Source organism: Mus caroli, unplaced genomic scaffold, assembly GCF_978045245.1.
Source record: "Mus caroli unplaced genomic scaffold, Mus_caroli_1 scaffold_4, whole genome shotgun sequence".
Taxonomy (NCBI): Eukaryota; Metazoa; Chordata; class Mammalia; order Rodentia; family Muridae; genus Mus; species Mus caroli.
Window position 1 is genome coordinate 134227140 of NW_028227259.1, and position 21556 is coordinate 134248695.

Consider the following 21556-nt stretch of genomic DNA (forward strand, 5'->3'; position numbering starts at 1 on the left):
AGTGCTGGGATTAAAGGCGTGTGCCACCATGCCCGGCTCCAAAGCCTTCTTATAAGCTCCCTGACACTGCATAGGCGATGAAGAGGAAGAAAGGGAGAGAGATCGTGACTCTCCGAGTCTAAAAGCTCTCTGCTCTTTCTAAGGTGTCACTGTCACCTGGCCTGCGGATGGGGCAGTTCTGTGCATAGTGTTGTAAGCTATGTTTTTTTTTTTTTTTTTTTTTGGTTTTTCGAGACAGGGTTTCTCTGTATAGCCCTGACTGTCCTGGAACTCCTCAAACTCAGAAATCCACCTGCCTCTGCCTCCCAAGTGCTGGGATTTAAAGGCGTGCACCACCACGCCTGGCGCGTAAGCTATGTTTTACACCACCTCACTTCTTTCTCTTTCTTGAGGCTAAAAGTGAAACTAAACATTCTAGAGTTCTGTTCTAGTTCTATTGAGCCTTACTCCGCAAAGGCCTCAGTTGAGAAAATACCGCTACTGCTTTTTGGAAGAGACATGATGGAGCATTTAAGGTTCTCGTAAGAGGCCTGTGTGCACATGTCACACAGATGTCCATGCATACTTGCACGTATGCGGTGGTAGCGTGGGTGAGGGACAGGGTCGGGTCAGCATTTATTGTGCTTTTTTCTTTTTGATTTCCCCAGCCTGTCCTGGTTTCATATACATCTCTGAATCTCTTTAATCTTGTCCCTCCCATCGCCCTCTTAGTGCCTTCTCCCTTGAACCCTTCTTCCCACGAAGCCCCCCTTACATGTTTTTAAAAAGGATTTATTATTATTACTTTAGTTATGTGCACGGGGGGATATGTGCACATGAATGTAGGTGCCCACAGAGTCAGAGGTGTGAGTTCTCCTGGAGTCGGGGTTATAGGCGTTGTGAGCACCTGATGTGGGTGCTAGGAATCAAGCTCTGGTCCTCAGGAAGAGCAGTATGTGTGCTTTTTTGTTTGTTTGTTTGTTTTTGTTTTTGTTTTTCAAGACAGGGTTTCTCTGTGTAGCCCTGGCTGTCCTGGAACTCACTTTGTAGACCAGGCTGGCCTCGAACTCAGAAATCCTCCTGCCTCTGCCTCCCGAGTGCTGGGATTAAAGGCGTGCGCCACCACGCCTGGCTTTTTTTTTTTTTTTAAAGATTTATTTATTTTATGTATGTGAGTACAGATGGTTGTGAGCCTTTATATGGTTGTAGGGAATTGAATATTTTAGGATTTCTGCTTGCTCCGGCCAACCCTGCTCGCTCCGGCCCAAAGATTTATTATTATACATAAGTTCACTGTAGCTGACTTCTGACACACAGAAGAGGGCGTCAGATCTCATTATGGGTGGTTGTGAGCCACCATGTGGTTGCTAGGATTTGAACTGAAGACCTTTGGAAGAGCAGTCAGTGCTCTTGCCCATTGAGCCATCTCTCCAGCCCCTGCCATTGTCTTTTTTTCCATTTTGGTCTATCACTGTTTCTGTCTCTCTGTCTCTGTCTCTTTGTATGTTTATATTTGTGTGTGTTTTTGTGTTGGCATGTGTGTTCATGTGAGTATGTGTGTAGATGGCTGGACTCTCGATGTCTTTCTCAATCTCTGTCCACTTTATTGAGACAAGGTCTCTCTGTTTCCCAAGTGCAGCAGTCACAGTCAGCTACCATGCCTGCCCAGCTTTTAAGTGTGTATTCTAGGGATCCACACTCTGGCTCTCACAGTTGCTTGGTAAGTGCTTTACCCTTTGACTCCAGCCCTGTGCTCTCTTCTTAAAGAGCTGTTTGCTAAGGGGTTTGAGAAGAACCACAGCAAGGTGTGGGCAGAGACCTCAGGTTTAACAGTCTCTTATGCAAAGAAAGGTACTGCCTAATGGGCTACTTCGGAAGCTTGCTGGAGGTGGAGTATGAATTGAAAGCCTGCCCTCTGGTAAGTCTGCTGTGGTCGAGGCACAGTGTAGACAAAGTCTTTAGGCTTTAGGGACTGAAAATCTCTTTGGAATAAATACAGTCTGTAAGATAAACTGCAAAGGGATATTGGAAGAATTGGCAAGACCTTGAGAAGTGCTGAGGATAATGATACAGTGCTGGAGCCTCAGCCTGTCCTCTGAAGTGGGCTGACCCAGAAGCCCCTGGTAGCAGGGATGCAATGTGGATTTGTGTGGATTTGAGAACTATCCAAAGAGGAAGTCGATCTTTGTAAGTCTGAAAAGTAAGGAGGAAGGCAGGGGAAGCCAAAGACCCCTTCTTGGATCTTTAGCTGGCCAGCATGCTCAGGTGATCCTTCTGTCCTTCACAAGGGACATTCAGTTGACTAGAGGTGCAGAAATCACAGATAGGGTCAGAAAGATCTCTATTCTGAGAGTACATTGGAAAATCTGCTGACACATGGCAGCATGGGTCAACTGGTAGTTGGTTGTTTCAGTGGAAAGTTGGTAACAAAATAAGATACTGTAGACATCAGCCATATTCACATTTTCTTTTCTTTTTGAACTGTAGTCTCTCTCCAGCTCAGGTTGGCCCCCAATTTCATATGTAGCTAAGGATGGCTTTAAAGCTAAGGATGGCTTTGACTTCCTCATCTTCTGCTGAGCCTTCTAAGCATTGCAATAGTAGGCATGCCCACCCTGTTAATTCTTTTTATTTTTTTTATGTTTCATGACAGGGTTTCTCTGAGTAGCCCTGGCTGTCTGGAGCTCTCAGTAGACCAGACTGGCCTCGAACTCAGAGCTCCACTTGCCTCTACCTCCCGAGTGCTGGGATTAAAGACACATGCCACGATGCCCAGTGTACCTTGTTAATTTTTGTTAGGCATATACTTTCTATTTTTGATTTCAGAGGGGTAGCTAGTTGTTTTTGTTTTACAACCAAATGGTTTTCTCCCCTCCTGGGCATGGAAACCAGGGGCTTGTGTGTGCTAGACAAACACTACCGCCGAGGTACATCCTGGCCGTTAGTGGGCTTTCACGACATCCAGTCATCTGTCACCTGTTGAATCCTGACAGTTGTCAAAAGTTAGCAAGTTCAATGTAATTTAAAATAGGAACTGTGTAAGTTTTAATCAAAAAGCCTAGCTAGTTCAGAAGACTCTGTTATTGTTTTACTTCTCGGCTCTCCTGTGGCCTGCTTATACAGGCTCTCAAACAAATAGAATGTTAGAAGGCCTCTCCTGTGACAATCCCAAGAGAAAGCAACCATTCGGAGAGCCCCTAAAAGCTCTGCTCTGTTTTACTGAGTGCGTTGAGTACGCTTTGTCCAGATTTCAATTATCTTGAAAAGCTATTTCCTTTGGATCATTTCCCTGTCAATATTAGTCAAATGCATCCTTTACTTCATTCGCTGCCCCTGACCGCATGGCACTATTGCCGCTGTGTGATCAGAAGCACTGTGTAGCAGTCGGACTGCTGAGGGGCATGGCCTCATCACCCAGATCGTCCCCTTTGTTTCTGTGAGAGGCACTGTGCTTTCCCTCCAGCTTTCCTTCATTAGAAAGAGAAAGGACAGGAGCTGGAGAGATGGCTCAGTGGCTAAGAGTATTGTGAGGCAGCTCTCACTGCTGCCTATAGCTCCAGAGGATCTAGCGCCCTCATCTGGACTCCACCAGCACCCGCACTCATGTGCACACATAGTACACATAGTAATAAAAACAATTGTTTAAAAAGAGGAAACAAAACTTGCATACAGTAAGATTGGCCTTTCCCCCAACACGGTTCTTTGACTTGTTTTGCTATTATTGTTGTCATTGTTTGAAATGGAGTGTCATGTAGCCAAGGCTGGCTTTTAACTCCCAATCCTCCTGTCTCTACCTCCTAAGTGCAGGGGTTACAGGCTCATGCCACCATGCTGGATCTGTGTGGTGCTAGGCATGGAACCCAGGGTGTCATGCATGCTAGGCAAGCACTCTCTCAAATTTTGTCTGTGCAGTGCACGTGTGGGTGTACATGTGTAGGGAGGCCATGTAGTACATGTGTGGGCATGCATGTGTGGGGAGGCCATACGACTCCCTCCAGTTTCATTCTCTGGTGCCATCCACCTTTTATTTGCCAAGTAGGTTAGGCAAGGGACCTATCTTTACCTCCCTGTGCTGGTATTTCACACAAAAGCACATAGCATCTTTAAGTTAGTCATTTCAGGATGACACCATTCTGATATTTTTCTAGTTCTGAAACTTCAAAGTGTGAGTCCTCCAACTTCATTCTTTGTCAAGGTTGTTTTGAATGAGATTTTACAAACCTAAATTTGATCAAGTGACTGCTTTCTTAAAATGTTTTAAGTCCATCCGTTTAACGATGTCACACAATTCCTACCCCTAGCTTGCCCTACAAGGGTTGTAGTCCAGCCCTTACTGACTTCATGCCATTTGTGCTCTGCTCCCTGCCTTGTAATTACATTGGCCTTTTCTTGACTTGTGACAGCTTTCAAACACCTTATCAGTGTGGGCCCCTATGCTTGGCACACCCTTCACTTGACACTGCCTAACTCCTACTCACTATTCAAATCTTAGCCTGAGTGCTGCTTTGAAGGGAATTTGAGGGATGACTTTAGGAATGTACTTGCCTAGCATGCACAAGGATGGGAATTTGAGCTCCAGAACACAGAGATGTGGTGCTGCATGCTTGTAATCCCATTGCTGGAAAGGTAGAGACTGGTCTGGCCTCAGGGCTTACTGACCTGCCAGTGTGGCATAAATGGTGAGTTCCAGGCCAGTGGGAATCCCTGTCTCAGAAGAGATGGGTGATGGTCCTGAGGAGGGCACTCAAGGCTGACTTCTGATTTTTACATTCAGGCATATACTCTCATTGCATCTCACACACACACACACACACACACACACACACACCACACAGACAGACAGACATAGACAGACAGGCAGACAGAAACAGAGGCAGAGGTGGGGAAGGTGGGACCAGAGAGGTTTCTATTTAAAATACTAAATTAGGGACTTGATGTATGGCTAAGAGTATTTGCTGTTGCTCTTCCAGATGACTCAAGTTTGGTTCCTAGCACCCATCTCAGGTGGCTCACAATTGCCTGTATGTCTAGTCCAGACTCCAACACCTTCTTCTGACCTCCACAACAGCTACTGAAGTCTGTCTGTCTGTCTGTCTGTCTGTCTCTCTCTCTCTCTCTCTGTCTCTCTCTCTCTCTCTGTCTCTGCATCTGGTGCTGCCAGCTGGTTATTTAGCCCTTTGGTTTTTGTATTTTTATTAGATGCCCTGCTCCTGCTAAATTATTTCCTGCATGTATGAAATGTCAAGCTATGTCCTCTGTGTCCTCTGTCATTTGGGTGAAAGACCCTCAGCTCTATAGACTGCCCATCCAGCTCTATAGACTGCCCTGCCCAGTCTAGTTTGGGAGGGTGCCCCTCCTCCTTACAATATAGTTCTAATTTCATCAACCAGAGTGTTAGTGTCCTAAGGTTGGATCTAATTGTGTATTTGTTAGTTGGTCTTTTCGCCATTGTTCTTTCTCCCCACACAGTGAGCCCTGGGATAGCATCATAAGTGTGCCTTCCATAAAATGGATCCCATTCTGTAGTAAGACTTTTTAATGCTGTATTGCTACCAATTACCCTAAATTGATGCTTCGTCTTTGTAGCCTTTTTTTATTAAGGCAATCTTTTAATCTCAACCTATTCTTCAGGATTCTTGATTGAAATTCTGTGCAGTGCCTGACGTATGTGCTCAGATACATCAAATAGATTAATATGCGAATAAACAAAACCGAGATCTCAATTGGTGTAGCTCTTTGAAAATTTTTTTAGTTATGTATTCATGTTTAGAAAACAGCTGTGTTGAGGTGTGATTTCTATGCCATAATCCTCCCTCATTGTTAGTGAGCGATTCATGGTTTTATTAGATTTTATAGTTGTGCAACTCTGACAACACTTGAGTCAAAAAAGTTTTCATCTGCTCTGGAGAGTCCCACATTGCTGTTGGCAGTTAAGCCCTTGCTTCTGCAGCCTGGTCTCTGGCTCCATGAGCTTGCCTGTGTACTGTATCTCTGTGTGTGGTTATTACTTTTTAGGTAGTTGTATGGCAGCTATTATGTATTTATAAAGTAAACTTGTATTTTTGTAAGGTATATATGCTCTTGTAATTGTTTTCCATTCTAACATGGTTTCTAGGGGTCACCTCTACATCTGGGTAGCTCAGTACTCAATAGTTGCTTGGCTAGGACAGCTGAGCCATGAGCTCCTCCCCCAGTAGATCTGGCTGTTTGTACATCTGCCTCTTCCTTCACATTCCCTTCCTTTCCCTTTCCCGTCCTTTTTTCCTATTCCCCTCTCCCCCTTTCTCTTACCTTCTTTAATTTTTTTCAGGCAGGCCTTCACACTAGTCCAGCTTGACCTCTCGAGCTCAGTAGATAGCCCAGGCTAGTGCCAAATGCCCTGCATTCTGCATGCTTCCTAGTTCTAAGTTCCGGGATTATGAATCTGAACCGTACAAGCGTCTCCTGGATCTTTCATGACTCTTTAGTGCCCGAGGTGCCCAGCCAGGACTGCAGCTTTAGCCTGCTAGAGCTGCTCACTCTCTTGTTGAGTGGGACAGTGCACTTGAGCATGTATGTTGTTCACACCTCACAGTCAGCAAGCTCCCCACCAGTTGAGAGCAGAAGTTACCAGTGCTGTCCTGCTGTGCTTTGTGCCTGCTGCTGAGTCTGGAGATGACAGAGTTACAGACTCACGCTCTTCTGACCAGCTTCTCCAGGTGTCAGTTGTAAATGTTCTTAGGTTGTTCTATGCCTCTGACTGATTCCAGAGCACTGAAAGGCCCACTTGTTAATCAAGCTTTAGAATAGTGGTTTGGGGAGGTGGGAGATTGGCTACATTGTCCCTAGGCCAGAGCTGGAAGTCCTGACTCTCGGATAAATCTTCAAATTTATGTATGTATGTATGTATGTATGTATGTATTTAATGTGTATGGGTGTTTTGTCTGTCTGTATGTGTATGTACACACACACACACACACACACACTCCATATATGTGCCTAAGGGCATCAGATTCCCTGGAACTGGAGTTATAGATGATTATTAGCCACCATACGGGTGCTGGGAGTTGGACTCAGGTCCTTTGCAAGAGTAGCCAGTGCTGGCCGTTTCCCAGCCCGTCAGGATGTATTCGTTCCCTAGTATGTCCGATCATTTCCCCATATAGACTTCTTTACTGTTCTAGTTAGCATCCCGCTGGGAAATGGAGCCAGCAAGATTACAGAGAGGGGACATAGGACAGGCTACGTTTAGGGAACGCATCACACAAACACAGGGGCATGTGGGACAGCTAGGAGATTGATTTTAAGGGAATGGCTCAGAGATTGTGGGGCTGCAAGTTAAATTCCAGGGGACCGTTAGGCACATATGAGTTGTACTCTGTGCTCTCTGTAGTTAATTTGTCTTTGATATAGAATATAGAGCAAGTGATGGGGGTGAGCATGCAGTTTGAATGCAAGTGATCAACACTGGATTAAACGCCAACGTTTAATACATGTTGTAATGTCTTGAATGTGTGATGAATTTACTGTTAAAATGTTTTGTTTTTTCCATGGTGAGTCAGATGCATAGCTTCGGATTTGTTAAATTAAAAAATGCTGTTTTTTATTTACTTGTTTGGGGTACAGGGCTAGAGGTTGCACCTGGGTCTTCATGCTAGGTCTGACACTAAGCTGTAATCTCAGCATCTTTTTATTTTGAGACAAGACCTCATGAAGTTGACCAGGCTGGCCTTGGAGGTACTCTGCAATAGAGACTGGTCCTAACAGTCTGCTTACCTCGGCCCCTTGAGTAGCTGGGTTACAGGCCCGCAGCACCGTGCTCACTGGCTTGTTCTTGCTCACATTTGTGGCTTTTCTGTTCTTATGGTCGTGAAGCATCCAGATTGCTTCAGCAACTTTCCGGCTGGTTTGTCGACCCTCGGAATGTGATGGTGATCTGTGCTTTTCCACCAGATGCTGATCCCCTTTCCACTGTAGAGTCTCCATGGCCTGACCGTGTCTTGACAATACTTTTGAACAAAATCTATGTCTAATAAGAAGATAACCACGTCAAGATGGTTGGGAAGCTGAAGCAGAACTTACTCTTGGCGTGTCTGGTGATTAGTTCTGTGACCGTGTTTTACCTGGGCCAGCATGCCATGGAGTGCCATCACCGAATAGAGGAACGTAGCCAGCCAGCCCGACTGGAGAACCCCAAGGCGACTGTGCGAGCTGGCCTCGACATCAAAGCCAACAAAACATTCACCTATCACAAAGATATGCCTTTAATATTCATCGGGGGTGTGCCTCGGAGCGGCACCACACTCATGAGGGCTATGCTGGACGCACATCCTGACATCCGCTGCGGAGAGGAGACCAGGGTCATCCCTCGAATCCTGGCCCTGAAGCAGATGTGGTCCCGGTCCAGTAAAGAGAAGATCCGCCTGGATGAGGCTGGTGTCACAGATGAAGTGCTGGATTCTGCCATGCAAGCCTTCCTTCTGGAGGTCATTGTTAAACATGGGGAGCCGGCACCTTATTTATGTAACAAAGATCCTTTTGCCCTGAAATCCTTGACTTACCTTGCTAGGTTATTTCCCAATGCCAAATTTCTCCTGATGGTCCGAGATGGCCGGGCGTCAGTACATTCAATGATTTCTCGGAAAGTTACCATAGCTGGGTTTGACCTGAACAGCTACCGGGACTGTCTGACCAAGTGGAACCGGGCCATAGAAACCATGTACAACCAGTGTATGGAAGTTGGTTATAAGAAATGCATGTTGGTTCACTATGAACAGCTTGTCCTACACCCTGAGCGGTGGATGAGAACGCTCTTAAAGTTCCTCCATATTCCATGGAACCATTCCGTTTTGCACCATGAAGAAATGATCGGGAAAGCTGGGGGAGTTTCTCTGTCAAAGTGAGTAAATGTAGTGTTTTCTCTCTCCTCCTTCTCTCATTCTCTCTCTCCTTCCTTCCCTCTTTCCTTTCTTCCTTTCTTTTTTGAACCCTGCATTTAGCTGATAAAGATATGGACCTGTGCCACTTATGGCTGCACTTGGGAGGCAGGAGCAAACTTCTGTGAATTCAAAGCCAACCAGGTCTATGAAGCATTACATGCTAGTCAGGGCTACACAGAGAGGACCCTGACTCAAAAAAAGAAAAGACAAGGCAAGACAAGACATACACCCGCATATGTTTGTGTTTCATTGGTAAGGTTTCTTTTATTCTTTCACTACCAGTTCATCTCCTGTCTTTCCATTGCTCGTGTGTGTGTGTGTGTGTGTGTATAATAACTAAATGCTTTGAACTCACTAAATGCATGCACACATTGTAGATTTGAACTTACTAAATGCATGCACACATGGTAGATGTACTTCCTGATATCAGCTACAAAAAAGCCGATTGTTCTAATTTGCAAACGTACCCAGAAATCAGAAGCCACTGAAGCTGAAGGATGCACATGGAAGCCCAGGGCAGTGAGAAAAGCTTCCACTGTGTAGACATTGGGTTTGGACTGATCAAACAAACTCAAATAACTACACGCATGCACACACACACACACACACAGGCTCTTAAAGCCACCAGGCTAACATCAGAATCTCTTCTTAGCTGAGGATGACTTTGAACTTTGGTCCTCTTGCCTCCAAGTGTACCCACCAGGTCCAGTTTATGTAGTGCTGGGGATAGACCTTAGGGCTTCATGCATGCCAGGCTAGCCCTTTACTGAGTTGCATCACCAGGCTAGCTTTAGAAAACGTTATATAGAAGACAAGGACATTGTTATCTCTCACAGGGAAGAGATTGGTAAGCCACAGAAAGATCAAGGCTAGCGTTAAGCATCCAACGCTTGCCCTTGCTGGACTCTTACATTCTTCTAAGGGCTTGTGCCCCATGTCTTGCTTCTGTGGCCATGTGAAGGATACATTGTGTTTTTATAAAAGACTACAAAATTTGGGCACCTAGTTTATATAAGAAGTTTATTAGGTTCAGCATGCATAATGCAGTGACTCTGGTATTTTGTGAAATGTCAAGGCCTGCTTCCTTTCTCCTGAGCTAGCTGTCCTGACACTTATAACCCAATTTTTTTTCCTGCAATGAAGCTTTGCAAATGGAAGTAGGTGTTAAATTCAGGAAAGTAAATTGGTTATACTTAAAACTTCACTTTTATTCATATATATTCCCCCTATTTAAAGAACTCCCTTAGACACCCCCCCCCACCATGCTCTCCATGTGGGTCTTTCTTTCTGAATATTGTTCTTTGTCCCTTAATTATGCTTGAGCCTATATTAACTTTGTTTTGTTCTGTTTGAGACAGGGTTTCTTTGTATAACTCTGGCTGTCCTAGAACTTGCAATGTGGACTAGACTGGCCTCAAACCCATAGAGATCTGCCTGAGTCCTGGAATTATGACCAATATATTAAAATATATTTTTTTAATGAAACTCCAACTCTGTTTCATTAGGAAGAAAAGAGAAAAGCCATGCTCATCCTTTTGTACCCGCTGGCTTCCATCAAGGCAGCTTCCTGGTTGGTTGGTTGGTTGGTTGGTTCTATAATTTGTGCATGGGTGGGGTGGTTCAGCTGTAGACTCACCTGTCAGGTTCCTGAATTACATGATAAATACTGATTTTTTTCATGTAGCCGATTTAAAGGAACAGCTGGGTGCTTATACCTACCTGCCTTTCAGCCATTGATTATTTACAAGTGATTAACCCTCATCTAGGCTTCTCTTACTGACTCAGAGGAAGTTAGAGCTCTAGTTGCTGACATTAGTTTATTGCCCTTTCCAGATTATAGACTAGGTGATTTTTAAAAGGGTTTTAAGGCAAGGTCTCAGTAGCTCCTGATTGTTCTGTGCTGAGCTCACAGGTGTACCATCTTGTGTCTTGAGGGGATGCTGCACACATGGATTCAGCGAACCATGGACTAGAAGTATTTGGAAAAGTGTATACTAAACACACAGACCCTTTCTTGTTATTGTTCTTTGAACTGTGTAGTATGAAGGTATAGTACATAAATAGAGCAGGCAGCTCCGTTTTACAAGTGGGGTCCTGCACTCAGTGAAGAGGAGAGTTTGAGCATGTGTTAAATTCTATTGGCTATTGTATATGAGAGGATGTGAATACGTTCTGTGCAAGTGCTGTGTTATTTAGTCTGGGTCTTCTTTAGTGTGTACAGATTTTGTTATCTGAGGATGATCAGCCAGTACTTTCTCCTAACATCAAAGGCTGACTTCCTTATGTGTGTATGTTGACTTAGAGACTCCAGTGCTAGTTATCTATTGGTATAAGAACCCAATTAGCAAGGAAAAGAAGTAGAAGAGGAGGAGGAGAAATTCCCAGCACTTAGGGGGCAGAGGCAGGAGGATCTCTGAGAGTTTGAGGCCAACCTGGTCTACAAAGTGAGTCCCAGGACAGCGAGAGCTGTTACACAGAGAAGGCCTGTCTTGAAAAACCACGAAACAAAACAAAACAAAACAAAACAAAACAAAAAAACCAACCAAACAAAACCAAAACCAAAAACAACCAAAAAACACCTCACCCCACAATTAGACCCTTAGATTCCTGAAGTAGAAATTAAAGAGGTAATGCTTATAGCACCTGTCAGTTAGAGGCCATTTATATCTATGTGTCTATATGCATATATACATATGTAGATACATCTAGATCTATATATATAAGTATATATCTGTATCTATATCTAGATAGATAGACGACAGATAGATAGCAGGAGCCCACTCATGTGCCATATGAAGCCAGATGAGGGCTTCAGATCCCCTAGCGATGGAGTTACAGGCAGTGGCGAGCTGCAAAGCATGGGTACTGGGAATTCACACCCTGGAACTCAGGGCTGCAGGATGAATCAGCTTCTTAAACACAGAGCTGTCTCTCCAGCCCCAGCATGCAGAGTGCTTTCACTGTCCTAGCAGTGTTCCATCCTCTATCTGCTCATCCTTTCCATCCCATGGCCCTAGATACTGTGTTTTTGGTTGTTTTTGTTTTTTCTATTTTTGTACTCTAGGCAACGTTTTGCTTTTTTGAGACTCTCATAGCGTTGGAACCATAAGGACAGAGCATCTTCAGATGGGCATGTTCCACTTAGTAATGTGCACTTCCAGCTTCTCCTTCCCTTCCTGGATTACAGTGTTGGGTAGTATCTTATTGTCTATGTGTATCACAGTTCCGTGTGGTCATTATTATTCATCCAAGAAGCCAGAGCTTCTTGAGTGCTTCTGAGACTTGGCAATTATGAATAAAGAATAAAGCTGCTGTACACATCCACGCAGATTTCTGTGTGGGTATAAGTTTTTATCTCATTTGCATAAACACCAAGGAACATACATGGTTGTTGGATCATAAAAATAAGATCAGCTTCGTCAGAAGCTGCCAAGCTGCCCTCCAGGGTAGCTGCGTTGTTTGTTTACCCCCCCCCCCCCAGAATGATTCGTTTTATTTGTGAAGTTGACAATGTAGAGTCGCCTGGGAAGGGAAATCTTAATGAGAGATTCTGTTGAGACTACATTACTCTGTGGACAAGGCTGTGAGGGATTTTCATAATTGGATGAACTGAGGTGGGAAGACCTACTCTGAATGTGGGCAGCTCCATTTTATGAGCTGGTGTCCTGGTGTGACCGAAGAGGCATGCATGAGCCTGCATTCATTCCCTGCATTCTGCCCTTGGCTGCATGGATGTGATATTATCCATCTAGTTAAAAAAAAATCTGTGGAATAGCTTTTTAAATGTGTTTCTTTTTTCTTTTTAAAGATTTATTTATTTATTATATTGTAAGTACACTGTAGCTGTCTTCAAACACACCATAAGAGGGCATCAGATCTCATTACGGATGGTTGTGAGCCACCATGTGGTTGCTGGGAGTTGAACTCAGGACCTTCAGAAGAGCAGTCAGTGATCTTAACTGCTGAGCCATCTCTCCAGCCCTTAAATGTGTTTCTTCATTCTAAGTTTATGTCACTTTTGTTTGATTATTTTCCTCATTACTAATAACGCTCTTCTGCTTACTTGTGTGCTGGGTATTGTCCACATTACTATTTTGGGTCTCAGATATTTTTGTACTTTCTATAAATACTCTATAAATATCGAGCTTTGTTGTGGAGTTGAGTTGAGTTACTTGGCTAGTTTGAATGTCTATGATTTGTTTGGTGAGTCAGAGAACTACTTACTTTATAGTTTCTACAAGTAAGGCCTTCCTGAACGCTCTCTACAGGATAGAGTTCTCCCACCTGGATGGTAGGAACAGGCTCTGTGCTGCTTCCATATAAGGGTTGGACGCAGCTCCCTATACATTGGTTTGGATGTATCTTTCCCCTTATCACAGCCATTCTCCTTTCCTTGGTCTTTCAGCTCCTTTTTTTTTTTTTTTTTTTTTTTTTGCTTACTGTCTACTGACTCAACCTTCATGGTGGTACAGGTAGCATATAGCCCAGACTGGCCTTGAACTCCTTATGTAGTTGTATCAGTCAGTGTTCTCTAGAAGTAACAGAACTTATAGAATGAATCTCTGTATACATAAAGGGGGTTTACTGGAATGACTAACAGGCTGTGGTCCAGATGTGGCTGACTGTGAATGGAAACTCTAAGAATCTAATAGTTGCTCAAGGCTAGATGTCTCAGCTGGTCTTCAGTACACACTGGAGTCCCAAAGAAGTAGACTGTAATGCCAGAATGGATGTGCTAGCAAGGCGAGGACTAGCAGGCAGAGAGCAAAAGCTTTCTTCTGTGACCTCAGTTATACTTCCAGCAGAAGAAGGAATGGCCCAGGCATGTCTTCCCACTTCAAGAACCTGATCAAAGCCACATGTCATCCTGCCTCAAAGGTCCAGACTAGAAGTGGATCTACCCATTTCAAACCAAGCACAAGATTTCTCATAGGTGTGCCCTCCATTTCTGGATTGTAGTTCGTTCTAGATGCAGTCAAGTTGACAACTCAAAATAGCCATCACAGTAGTCAAGGATGGTCTTGAATTTCTGATCTTCCTACTTCTATTTCCAAACTGTTGGGATTTCAGGCAAGAGCCAGCAGTCCCATCCTGTCTTCTTTCTATCATGTGTTAATACCTTCTGGGTTTTGTAGTGGTAACTGTCCTGTTCTGAATGTTCAGTTTTCTGCTCTGTCTCTTTAACACAGTTATGTTACTTTTCACTCTGCATTCCCAGTATGTAGAGGGTGAAGAAACCCTCTGGACAGTGCCTCTCAGGTGGCTTGGCTGCTTATGGTGATCACAGCTCCTGGACCTCATGCAGCATCACAGCTGCTGCAGTTTCAGTTGGAATTCAGTATCATTTACCATAGCATTTGTCGGAGTTCTCTCTTAGCTTTACAGCATTGCACATTTACATTAAGTGCTGGATACATTGATTTTAGTAGGAATGGAGGGAAGGGAAGAGGCAACTTCAGGTGGGTTTAAGTGCCTTGCTGGGGACCGAAATCAAGATTCAGTGGTTAAAGCACACTCGCTGCTCTTGCAGAGAACCCAAGCTCAGGTTCCAGTACCCACAACTATGTGTAACTCTAGGCTCAGGGCTTCTGACGGCCTCTTCTGTCTCCACTGACAACTGCACACATGTAGTGCCTGTGCATACACCCAGATACACACATAGAATAATGCAAGTAGATATCTGTAAATCTTAACTGTGATGAAGTGAGGCTGGAGCCACGACTTGCTGCTCTCGCAGAGGACCTGGTTTGGGTTCTCAGCACTCCAAGCCCCTGATAATAGTCTGTAACTCCTGGTACAGGGATGCTAACAGTCTCCTCTAGACTCTTCTTTTCACTGCAGGCCTGTGGTGCACAGGTATATATGCAGGCAGAAACACTCATGCATATACAATAAAACTCTATTAAGAACATCTTGGGGAGTGCTTATTCTCAACCTATCTGAAGTTCATAGGGAAGGTTGATATTGATGGCATTTTATTACCCCAGGCCTGCTCATCATTCTTCATATCAGGTGGACTGAACTGACAGCCTGGATTATTGGTACTGTTTGGTTTTGTTTGTTTGTTTGTTTGTTTTCCTTTTTCTTTTCTTTTTTTTTTTTTTTTTTTGTAGTTGCCTGGAAAGTGAGTTTAAAAGCCTCTTTATTCCTCCTGCCGCCAGAAGCATTTACAAAGCTCTTGCCATGCTGCCTGAGTCAGTAGATAGCAATGTGGACAAACACCAGAACCCCTGAAAACATACAAGGATTATGACATGTTTCTGCAAGTGCAGATAGCCTTGGTCCTGCGTGCGTGCCTAGGGAAGATTTTTGGCTGATCTCAAGACTCCACCGAAGCAGGAAAAGGCAAAGGCAGAGCTGGAAACCAACTGGCTGAACAATGTGCTCCAAATACACACAGAGCTCTTGTGAATTTAGGCATATGAGAAACCCTCACTGCCAGTCTGACAAACACAGACAATCGCTATACAGAGCAAAAAAAGATGTGCAGACTTTGTAGAGTCAGTTTTGAAGAAAACTATTTATTGAGTAATAACGACTGCAAACTGTGTGTGTTCTTGAGTGTGGGGTACACCTATGTGCTAATGCCCGGGCACATGTGCGTGTACACATGGTGGTATGAGTCATCCTTGGATGTTGTTTCTCCAGTGCTGCCCACCTTGGGTTTTTTTGAGACTGGGTCTCCCCTTGATCTGAAGTTCTCTGATTAAGCCAAGCTGTCTGGCTTCTGAGCCCCAGGAATCTGCTTGTCTCTACCTCTGCAGCACTAAGATTATAGTAAGCATGCACAGTTTTACATAAGTTCTGAGGATCAAACTCGGCTCTCCACACTTGCAAGGCAAACACTTTATGGATGGAGCCATCTCCCAGGCTCTGAATAACTGATTTTTTTTTTAATTAAAAACAAACCAGAAGTGGATAGATCTCTGTAATTTCAAGGCCAGCCTAGTCTACATAGTGAGTTCCAGGACAGACAGGGTTATATAGACACTGTCTCAAATAACGACAAAACAAAACGCAAACACACAAACAAAACCAACCCAAAAACATAAGCCTAATTATGAGTCTGTTGGTTTCTGAGCTGGTTAGGTAGTTTGTTTGTTGTTGTTGTTTTGTTTTTTTGTTTTTGTGAACTTGACACAAGCCAGAGTTGTTTGGGAAGAGGGATCTTCAAGTGAGAAAATGCTTCTTAGGGGCTCTGTAGATAAGATTTAACAGTTAAGAGCGTTTACTGCTCTTGTAGAGGACCCAGATTCAATTCCCAGCATCCACATGGTGCTGTAACTCCAGTTTCAGGGAATCTAAGACTTCTGATTTCCACAGGCACAGAACGAATATGGTGCACACGCATGCAGGCAGGCAAAACAGTAACACACATCCAAAATGAAAATGAGTAAGTCTTTAAAAATAAAAAGAAAACATGCCCTGTGCAGATGGTCCTTAGTTGTGTAAGAAAGCATGCAGTGCAAGCCATGGAGAGAGCATTCCAGAAACAGTGGCCTTCTGTGGTCTCTGCTTCAGTTCATGCCTCCTCTAGGTTCCTGCCCTGCCCTCCCTCAGATGGACTGTGATCAGCCCACTAAATTCTTTCCTCCCCAAGTTACTTTTGGTCATGGTATTTTATCACAGCAACAGAAGGAAAACTAAGCCAGTTAGCATATTGAATTTTAGAATTTAAGTCCTTGGCCCCTGTGTTAGTCTTGAAGTCCAGAAAAGGCTCATAATTATAAGCAGCATTTAACCACACTGGTTGTTACCTCATGCTGGAGGGCCAAAGCAGCATGTGTTAGCGAGGGAACATTTGAGAACCAGGATGCAGTGTTTTTATAACCACATTAGGCCCATTAAAAAAAAAATGAAATCAGATCTGTTGTTCATAAAGAATGCAGCTCTGGCTGGCCACACATAGAGATGTTGTTCTGCAGAGAAAATAAGACAACCAAGGACAAACCACACCAGAACTGCTTTCCCCCCACATGGAAGAAGAAAGACCGAGGCATGGCCAACATGTGCGGGGGTGGAGCGTTGACTAGGGGAGGGGCTGCTCCTTGGTCTTGGGGTTAACTGTTCTCTAAACTGGGGAATGCTCACTGTTTCTGAATCAGAAACAGATTTCCCCAGCTTCTTTTATTCAGTAGACGAGGAGAAACAATAAGATAAGAACCATTTAAAGCAATCATGGAAATGCATTATTTTAAGAACCATTTAAAGCAATCATGGAAATGCATTATTTATTTATTTATTTATTGCATTCTAGAGATATTGAGCTCAAGCAGGTTGATTAGCATCAGAGAAATTAGACGTGGTAAACAAATGTCCTATATAAGCTGATCACAAGTGGATTGTTTTCAACCATTAGGGAACAGATAGGCTAATGTTACATCATTTTAGGTCATAAAAGAGAGGCATTGTGGCTGACACTTGTAATCCCAGCACTTTGGAGGTGGACCAGGAGTTAAAGGGCAGGGTCTGCTACATGGAGCGTTAGAGACTGTGTTTATTAGGGTTTTATTGCTGTGATGAGCCACCACGACCAGAAGGAAGTTGGAGGAAAGGGATCGAACATTTGGCTTGTCCGTCCAGATTGCTCTTCTTCATAGCCGGAAGCTGCTCCACAGCTGGGACATTTTCTCAGTTGAGCTTCCCTCCTTCACATGACTTTAGTTTATGTCAAGTATGACATGAAGCTACCCATAACACAAACACAACTGGGCTGCTTGAGACCCTATCTCAAAAGCATACCAAACACAGGGAAGTGGTGGGAAAAAATGGCTCTGCGGCTAAGGGCTAGTCGGGCTTTTGCAAAGGGAGAGCCCTAGTTTGATTCCTTAGCACCCATGTCTAGCCGTTCACAACCATCAGTAACTCCAAGGATCAATTATGTGTGGTTTTAATGTCACAAATTCAATTACCACAAATTAGACTCACCTGACTAGGTAGGGAGCCTCACCGGAACTGTTCTCTTTGCCCTGATTGATGTGGGAAGACACCCCCCCCCCCCGACCCCCGACAGTGAAGGTGGCACCATCTAATCTAGGAGCTCAGATACAGAAAGTTTGTGAGGAGGGAGACTTTCTGCTTGCGTGGCCTGGATGGCTTTGCTCTGTTGTTGCTGATTCCTTAGATGATAGCAGAGCCAGGGATCCAGGCTTTCATTGGGGAATAGACCAGGAGCGCTCCAGGAAGCTTCTAGCTTCAGGCACTCTGGATTACTGAGGCACTCATCCTCAAGGACCAAATAACCTACCTGGTTCTCAGCTTCTTGGGTGTGAATTGGCTGCTGTTACTATTTTAACACTTACTTAAATTCAGACACACAACACATGCACACACAAACACACACAACACACAGCAGGACCCTGACTTAAACAGGATCTGATACCTCTGATCCCTATAGGCACCTGCAAGCAGATGAACACACACACATACACACTTACAAATAAAAATATATAGGGCTGGAGAGAGAGCTCAGCAGGTAAGAATACTTGGTGCTTTTTCAGAAGACCCTGATTCAATTCCTGGTACCCAAATGACAGGTAACAACCACTTGAAACTCCAGTTTCAGAGGCTCCAATGCTCTCTTCTGACTCTTTGTGCACAACCACACATGCAATACATAGACATGCATGCAAGAAAACACCCATACACATAATACAAAAACAATAATTAAAAATTTTTAATCTTTAAAAACTTGTCACTTTATGAAAACTTAATCACAATTGTCAGTAGAATTACAGGAAGGAAGCTTCAGATAAAATTTTCTATATCTCTCAGATGTTCAAATCATAAACAATAGCAATAAAAAGAATTCAACTGTATATAAAAGACTGTTAAGCTATCATGACCAAATAACTTTTATTGTAGCAACGGTCAACATAAATTAATCTATTAGTAAATTAAAGAGAAAAGCCCTGTGTAGCCTCGGCTGACCTGGAACTGGGCCTAGTCAGCCTCAAACTTAAACTCATGGAGATCCACCTGCTTCTGCTCCATCTCAAGAAACATGAACAGCTATTAGAGTGGTGCTGAGAAGGGAACAGAGAGGCTGGACTCTCAGGAGTGATGAATGGGCTGCTGGCTGACTCAAAGATCCCTTGCCTTGCCACATTGGGCTGTGGGTTTTTAAGGCCACCATTGTGTCGAGCACTGTGTATTAAGGTTCCAGGGAGCTGGAGGGTGCCAGAATGCTGACTGAAAGCCCTGGCACACTTTAAGAACATGTTGGCTGCTTTCTAAGACTGAAGGAGATGTGTGTCTGTCTGTCTGTGCATTTGGGTGGGTGAGCACATGTCAGAGGACAACCATTGTGAGTTATCCCTTCTCACCATGTTGGTCCAAGGAAGGAACTCTGGTTGATAGACTCGGAGCAGGTACAAAGGTAAGCCATCTCACTGGCCCATACTGTCTGTTCTGTTTTCTTGAGATTGGGTCCCTGGGCTATGGATGATATGGTGAGTTCAAAGTGAACCAGGCTGGCTTTGAACTCAAGGAAATCTACCTGCTTCTGTCTCCCAAGAGCTGGGATTAAAGGTTTGTACCAGCACATCTGGTTCCTAGACTGTCTATGCTAAAGGCTCTGATAACATCCATCCAATCTTTTGTAATTGGCTTATAATGTAGACAATTATGAATTTAAATTAAAAACTGTGTAAGCCTGAATGTGTGAGACTGTGTGTGTGTATGTGCGCGCTCACACACAGGATAAGTTTTGAGAGCCAGTTGTCTAATTCTGTGGTGGGTTGTCAAACTAGGCTTCAAATGCGTTTATCCACTGAGTCATCTCACCTGATCAGACAATTAAGGAATTTAGAGCTCTCAGAGAATTTAGTTGTTTATCTTTTTCTCTTTTTTAGCATCTTTTATAAAATTTATTTATTCACTTTACATCCTAATATTAGCTCCCCTTCTCCTCCCAGTACTCCATCACATACGTAGATTCTCCCCCAGCTCTTCCCCCCTCTTCCCTGAGAAGGGGGAGCCTCCCTGGGTACCCCCCTCCTTTTTTTCTTTTTATAAGCTAGGAGTCTCATGTAGTTAGGATGCCCTCTAACTTGCTGTTGTAAACAAGAATAACCTAAAACTCCTAATCCTCCTGCCTCTGCTTTTGGAGCTCTGAGATTCTATGCATGCCACGTGTTTTTATTTTGTTTAGAGTTTACATAAATAATTGTTCATGGTGTTGTTTTCAGGGTGGAAAGATCAACAGACCAAGTCATCAAACCCGTCAACGTGGGGGCACTATCGAAGTGGGTTGGGAAGATTCCCCCAGACGTCTTACAAGACATGGCCGTGATTGCACCCATGCTCGCCAAGCTTGGATATGACCCATACGCCAATCCTCCTAACTATGGAAAACCTGACCCCAAGATCCTTGAAAACACCCGGAGGGTAAGTGAGACCCCCAAAGTAACTAGGAAAAATAGACATGGGGTTTTTTTTTTTTTTTGGTTTGAGTAGATTTTTCTTGTTTTGTTTCTTGCTTTTTTATGACCAGAAAATTATCTTAAATTGCCGTTGTCTAACTTGCTGGATGCTCTATCATCAGAAGACTGCAGCATCCGCAAAACCCTTCTCCCAGGAGCGGCAGTATGCCTTTGCTCAGTTTGTAACATTTGCACAAACAACACAATTGTTAGTGACCTGACTTCTGGTTTCCTTTTTCCCCTCCTTATGTGTAAGGACCGCTCTGCTTTTGAGGATTTGTTTGGATGAGGTGTGTTTTCTTGACCTCCTGAGGGCCAGCCAGTAGCTCCGGGAGAAGAATGGTTGTATATACTAGCTCTCTGTTGAAAGATATGGGCTGGGGAGATGGCTCAGTCAGGAAAGCTCCCTGCTCACATCCTAGAACCCCCAGAAAAGCTGGCCTTCACGCACATGCGCGTGTGCACTTCCCCCAACAAGTATAAGCACGCATGCCTAATAAAAATGAATACAGTTCGTCACAGAGAGACTGCTCAGCAGTTAAGAGAACTGCACGTTCTCGGAGAGGACCGGATTCGGTTCCTAGTACCCACATGACAGCTCACAACTTCTCTAACTCCAGTTCTGATGCCCGTTTTGGCCTCCAAGAGCACTGTATGTATGTGGTGCCCTTACATACATTCCTGCAAAACATTTATTCAATAAAAATAAATGAATAGGGTCACAGCTCTATAACATGCTGTGCTAAACCCGTAAAGAACTAATCTGAATAAATACCTTAATGGTAAAATCTGGTTTCAAATCATCAGCCTGCATTTCTCACTTTCTTTCTTTTTTTTTTTTTTTTTCGAGACAGGGTTTCTCTGTGTAGCCCTGGCTGTCCTGGAACTCACTCTGTAGACCAGGCTGGCCTCGAACTCAGAAATCCACCTGCCTCTGCCTCCCAAGTGCTGGGATTAGAGGTGGGATCAGGGTCGAGGGAGGATTCAGACAGCCTCACATGACTCAGGCTGGTCTTTAATTTTAACTCTATAACAGATCCTGGACACTGACCTCAGGGCCTGTATTTTAGGGACTTCTTTATTGTTCCACTAATAAAGGCGACATTAGACTGGGTCAGAGTACCTGAACATTTTTTAAGGTGCTTGATAGATGCTGATGCCCATACATGTATACAAGAGACCTTCTGAAAATCAGTGTAACGGAGGAGATTTCCTGTTTTACTGATTAATGTGAGT

General features: G+C 44.0%; 1 protein-coding gene across 5 annotated transcripts in view; it reads left to right on the plus strand.

The window, feature by feature from the left end:
* Positions 1 to 21556, plus strand: part of Tpst1 (tyrosylprotein sulfotransferase 1) — a 55873-nt gene that overhangs the window by 14068 nt on the left and 20249 nt on the right. For all 5 annotated transcript variants that reach the window (XM_085837222.1, XM_021162561.2, XM_021162562.3 and 2 more), the window contains exons 2-3: positions 7912 to 8857; positions 20087 to 20285. In XM_085837222.1, the coding sequence (XP_085693348.1) occupies positions 8013 to 8857; positions 20087 to 20285 (1044 nt within the window). In that variant the 5' untranslated portion in view covers positions 7912 to 8012. The remainder of the gene's footprint in view (positions 1 to 7911; positions 8858 to 20086; positions 20286 to 21556) is intronic.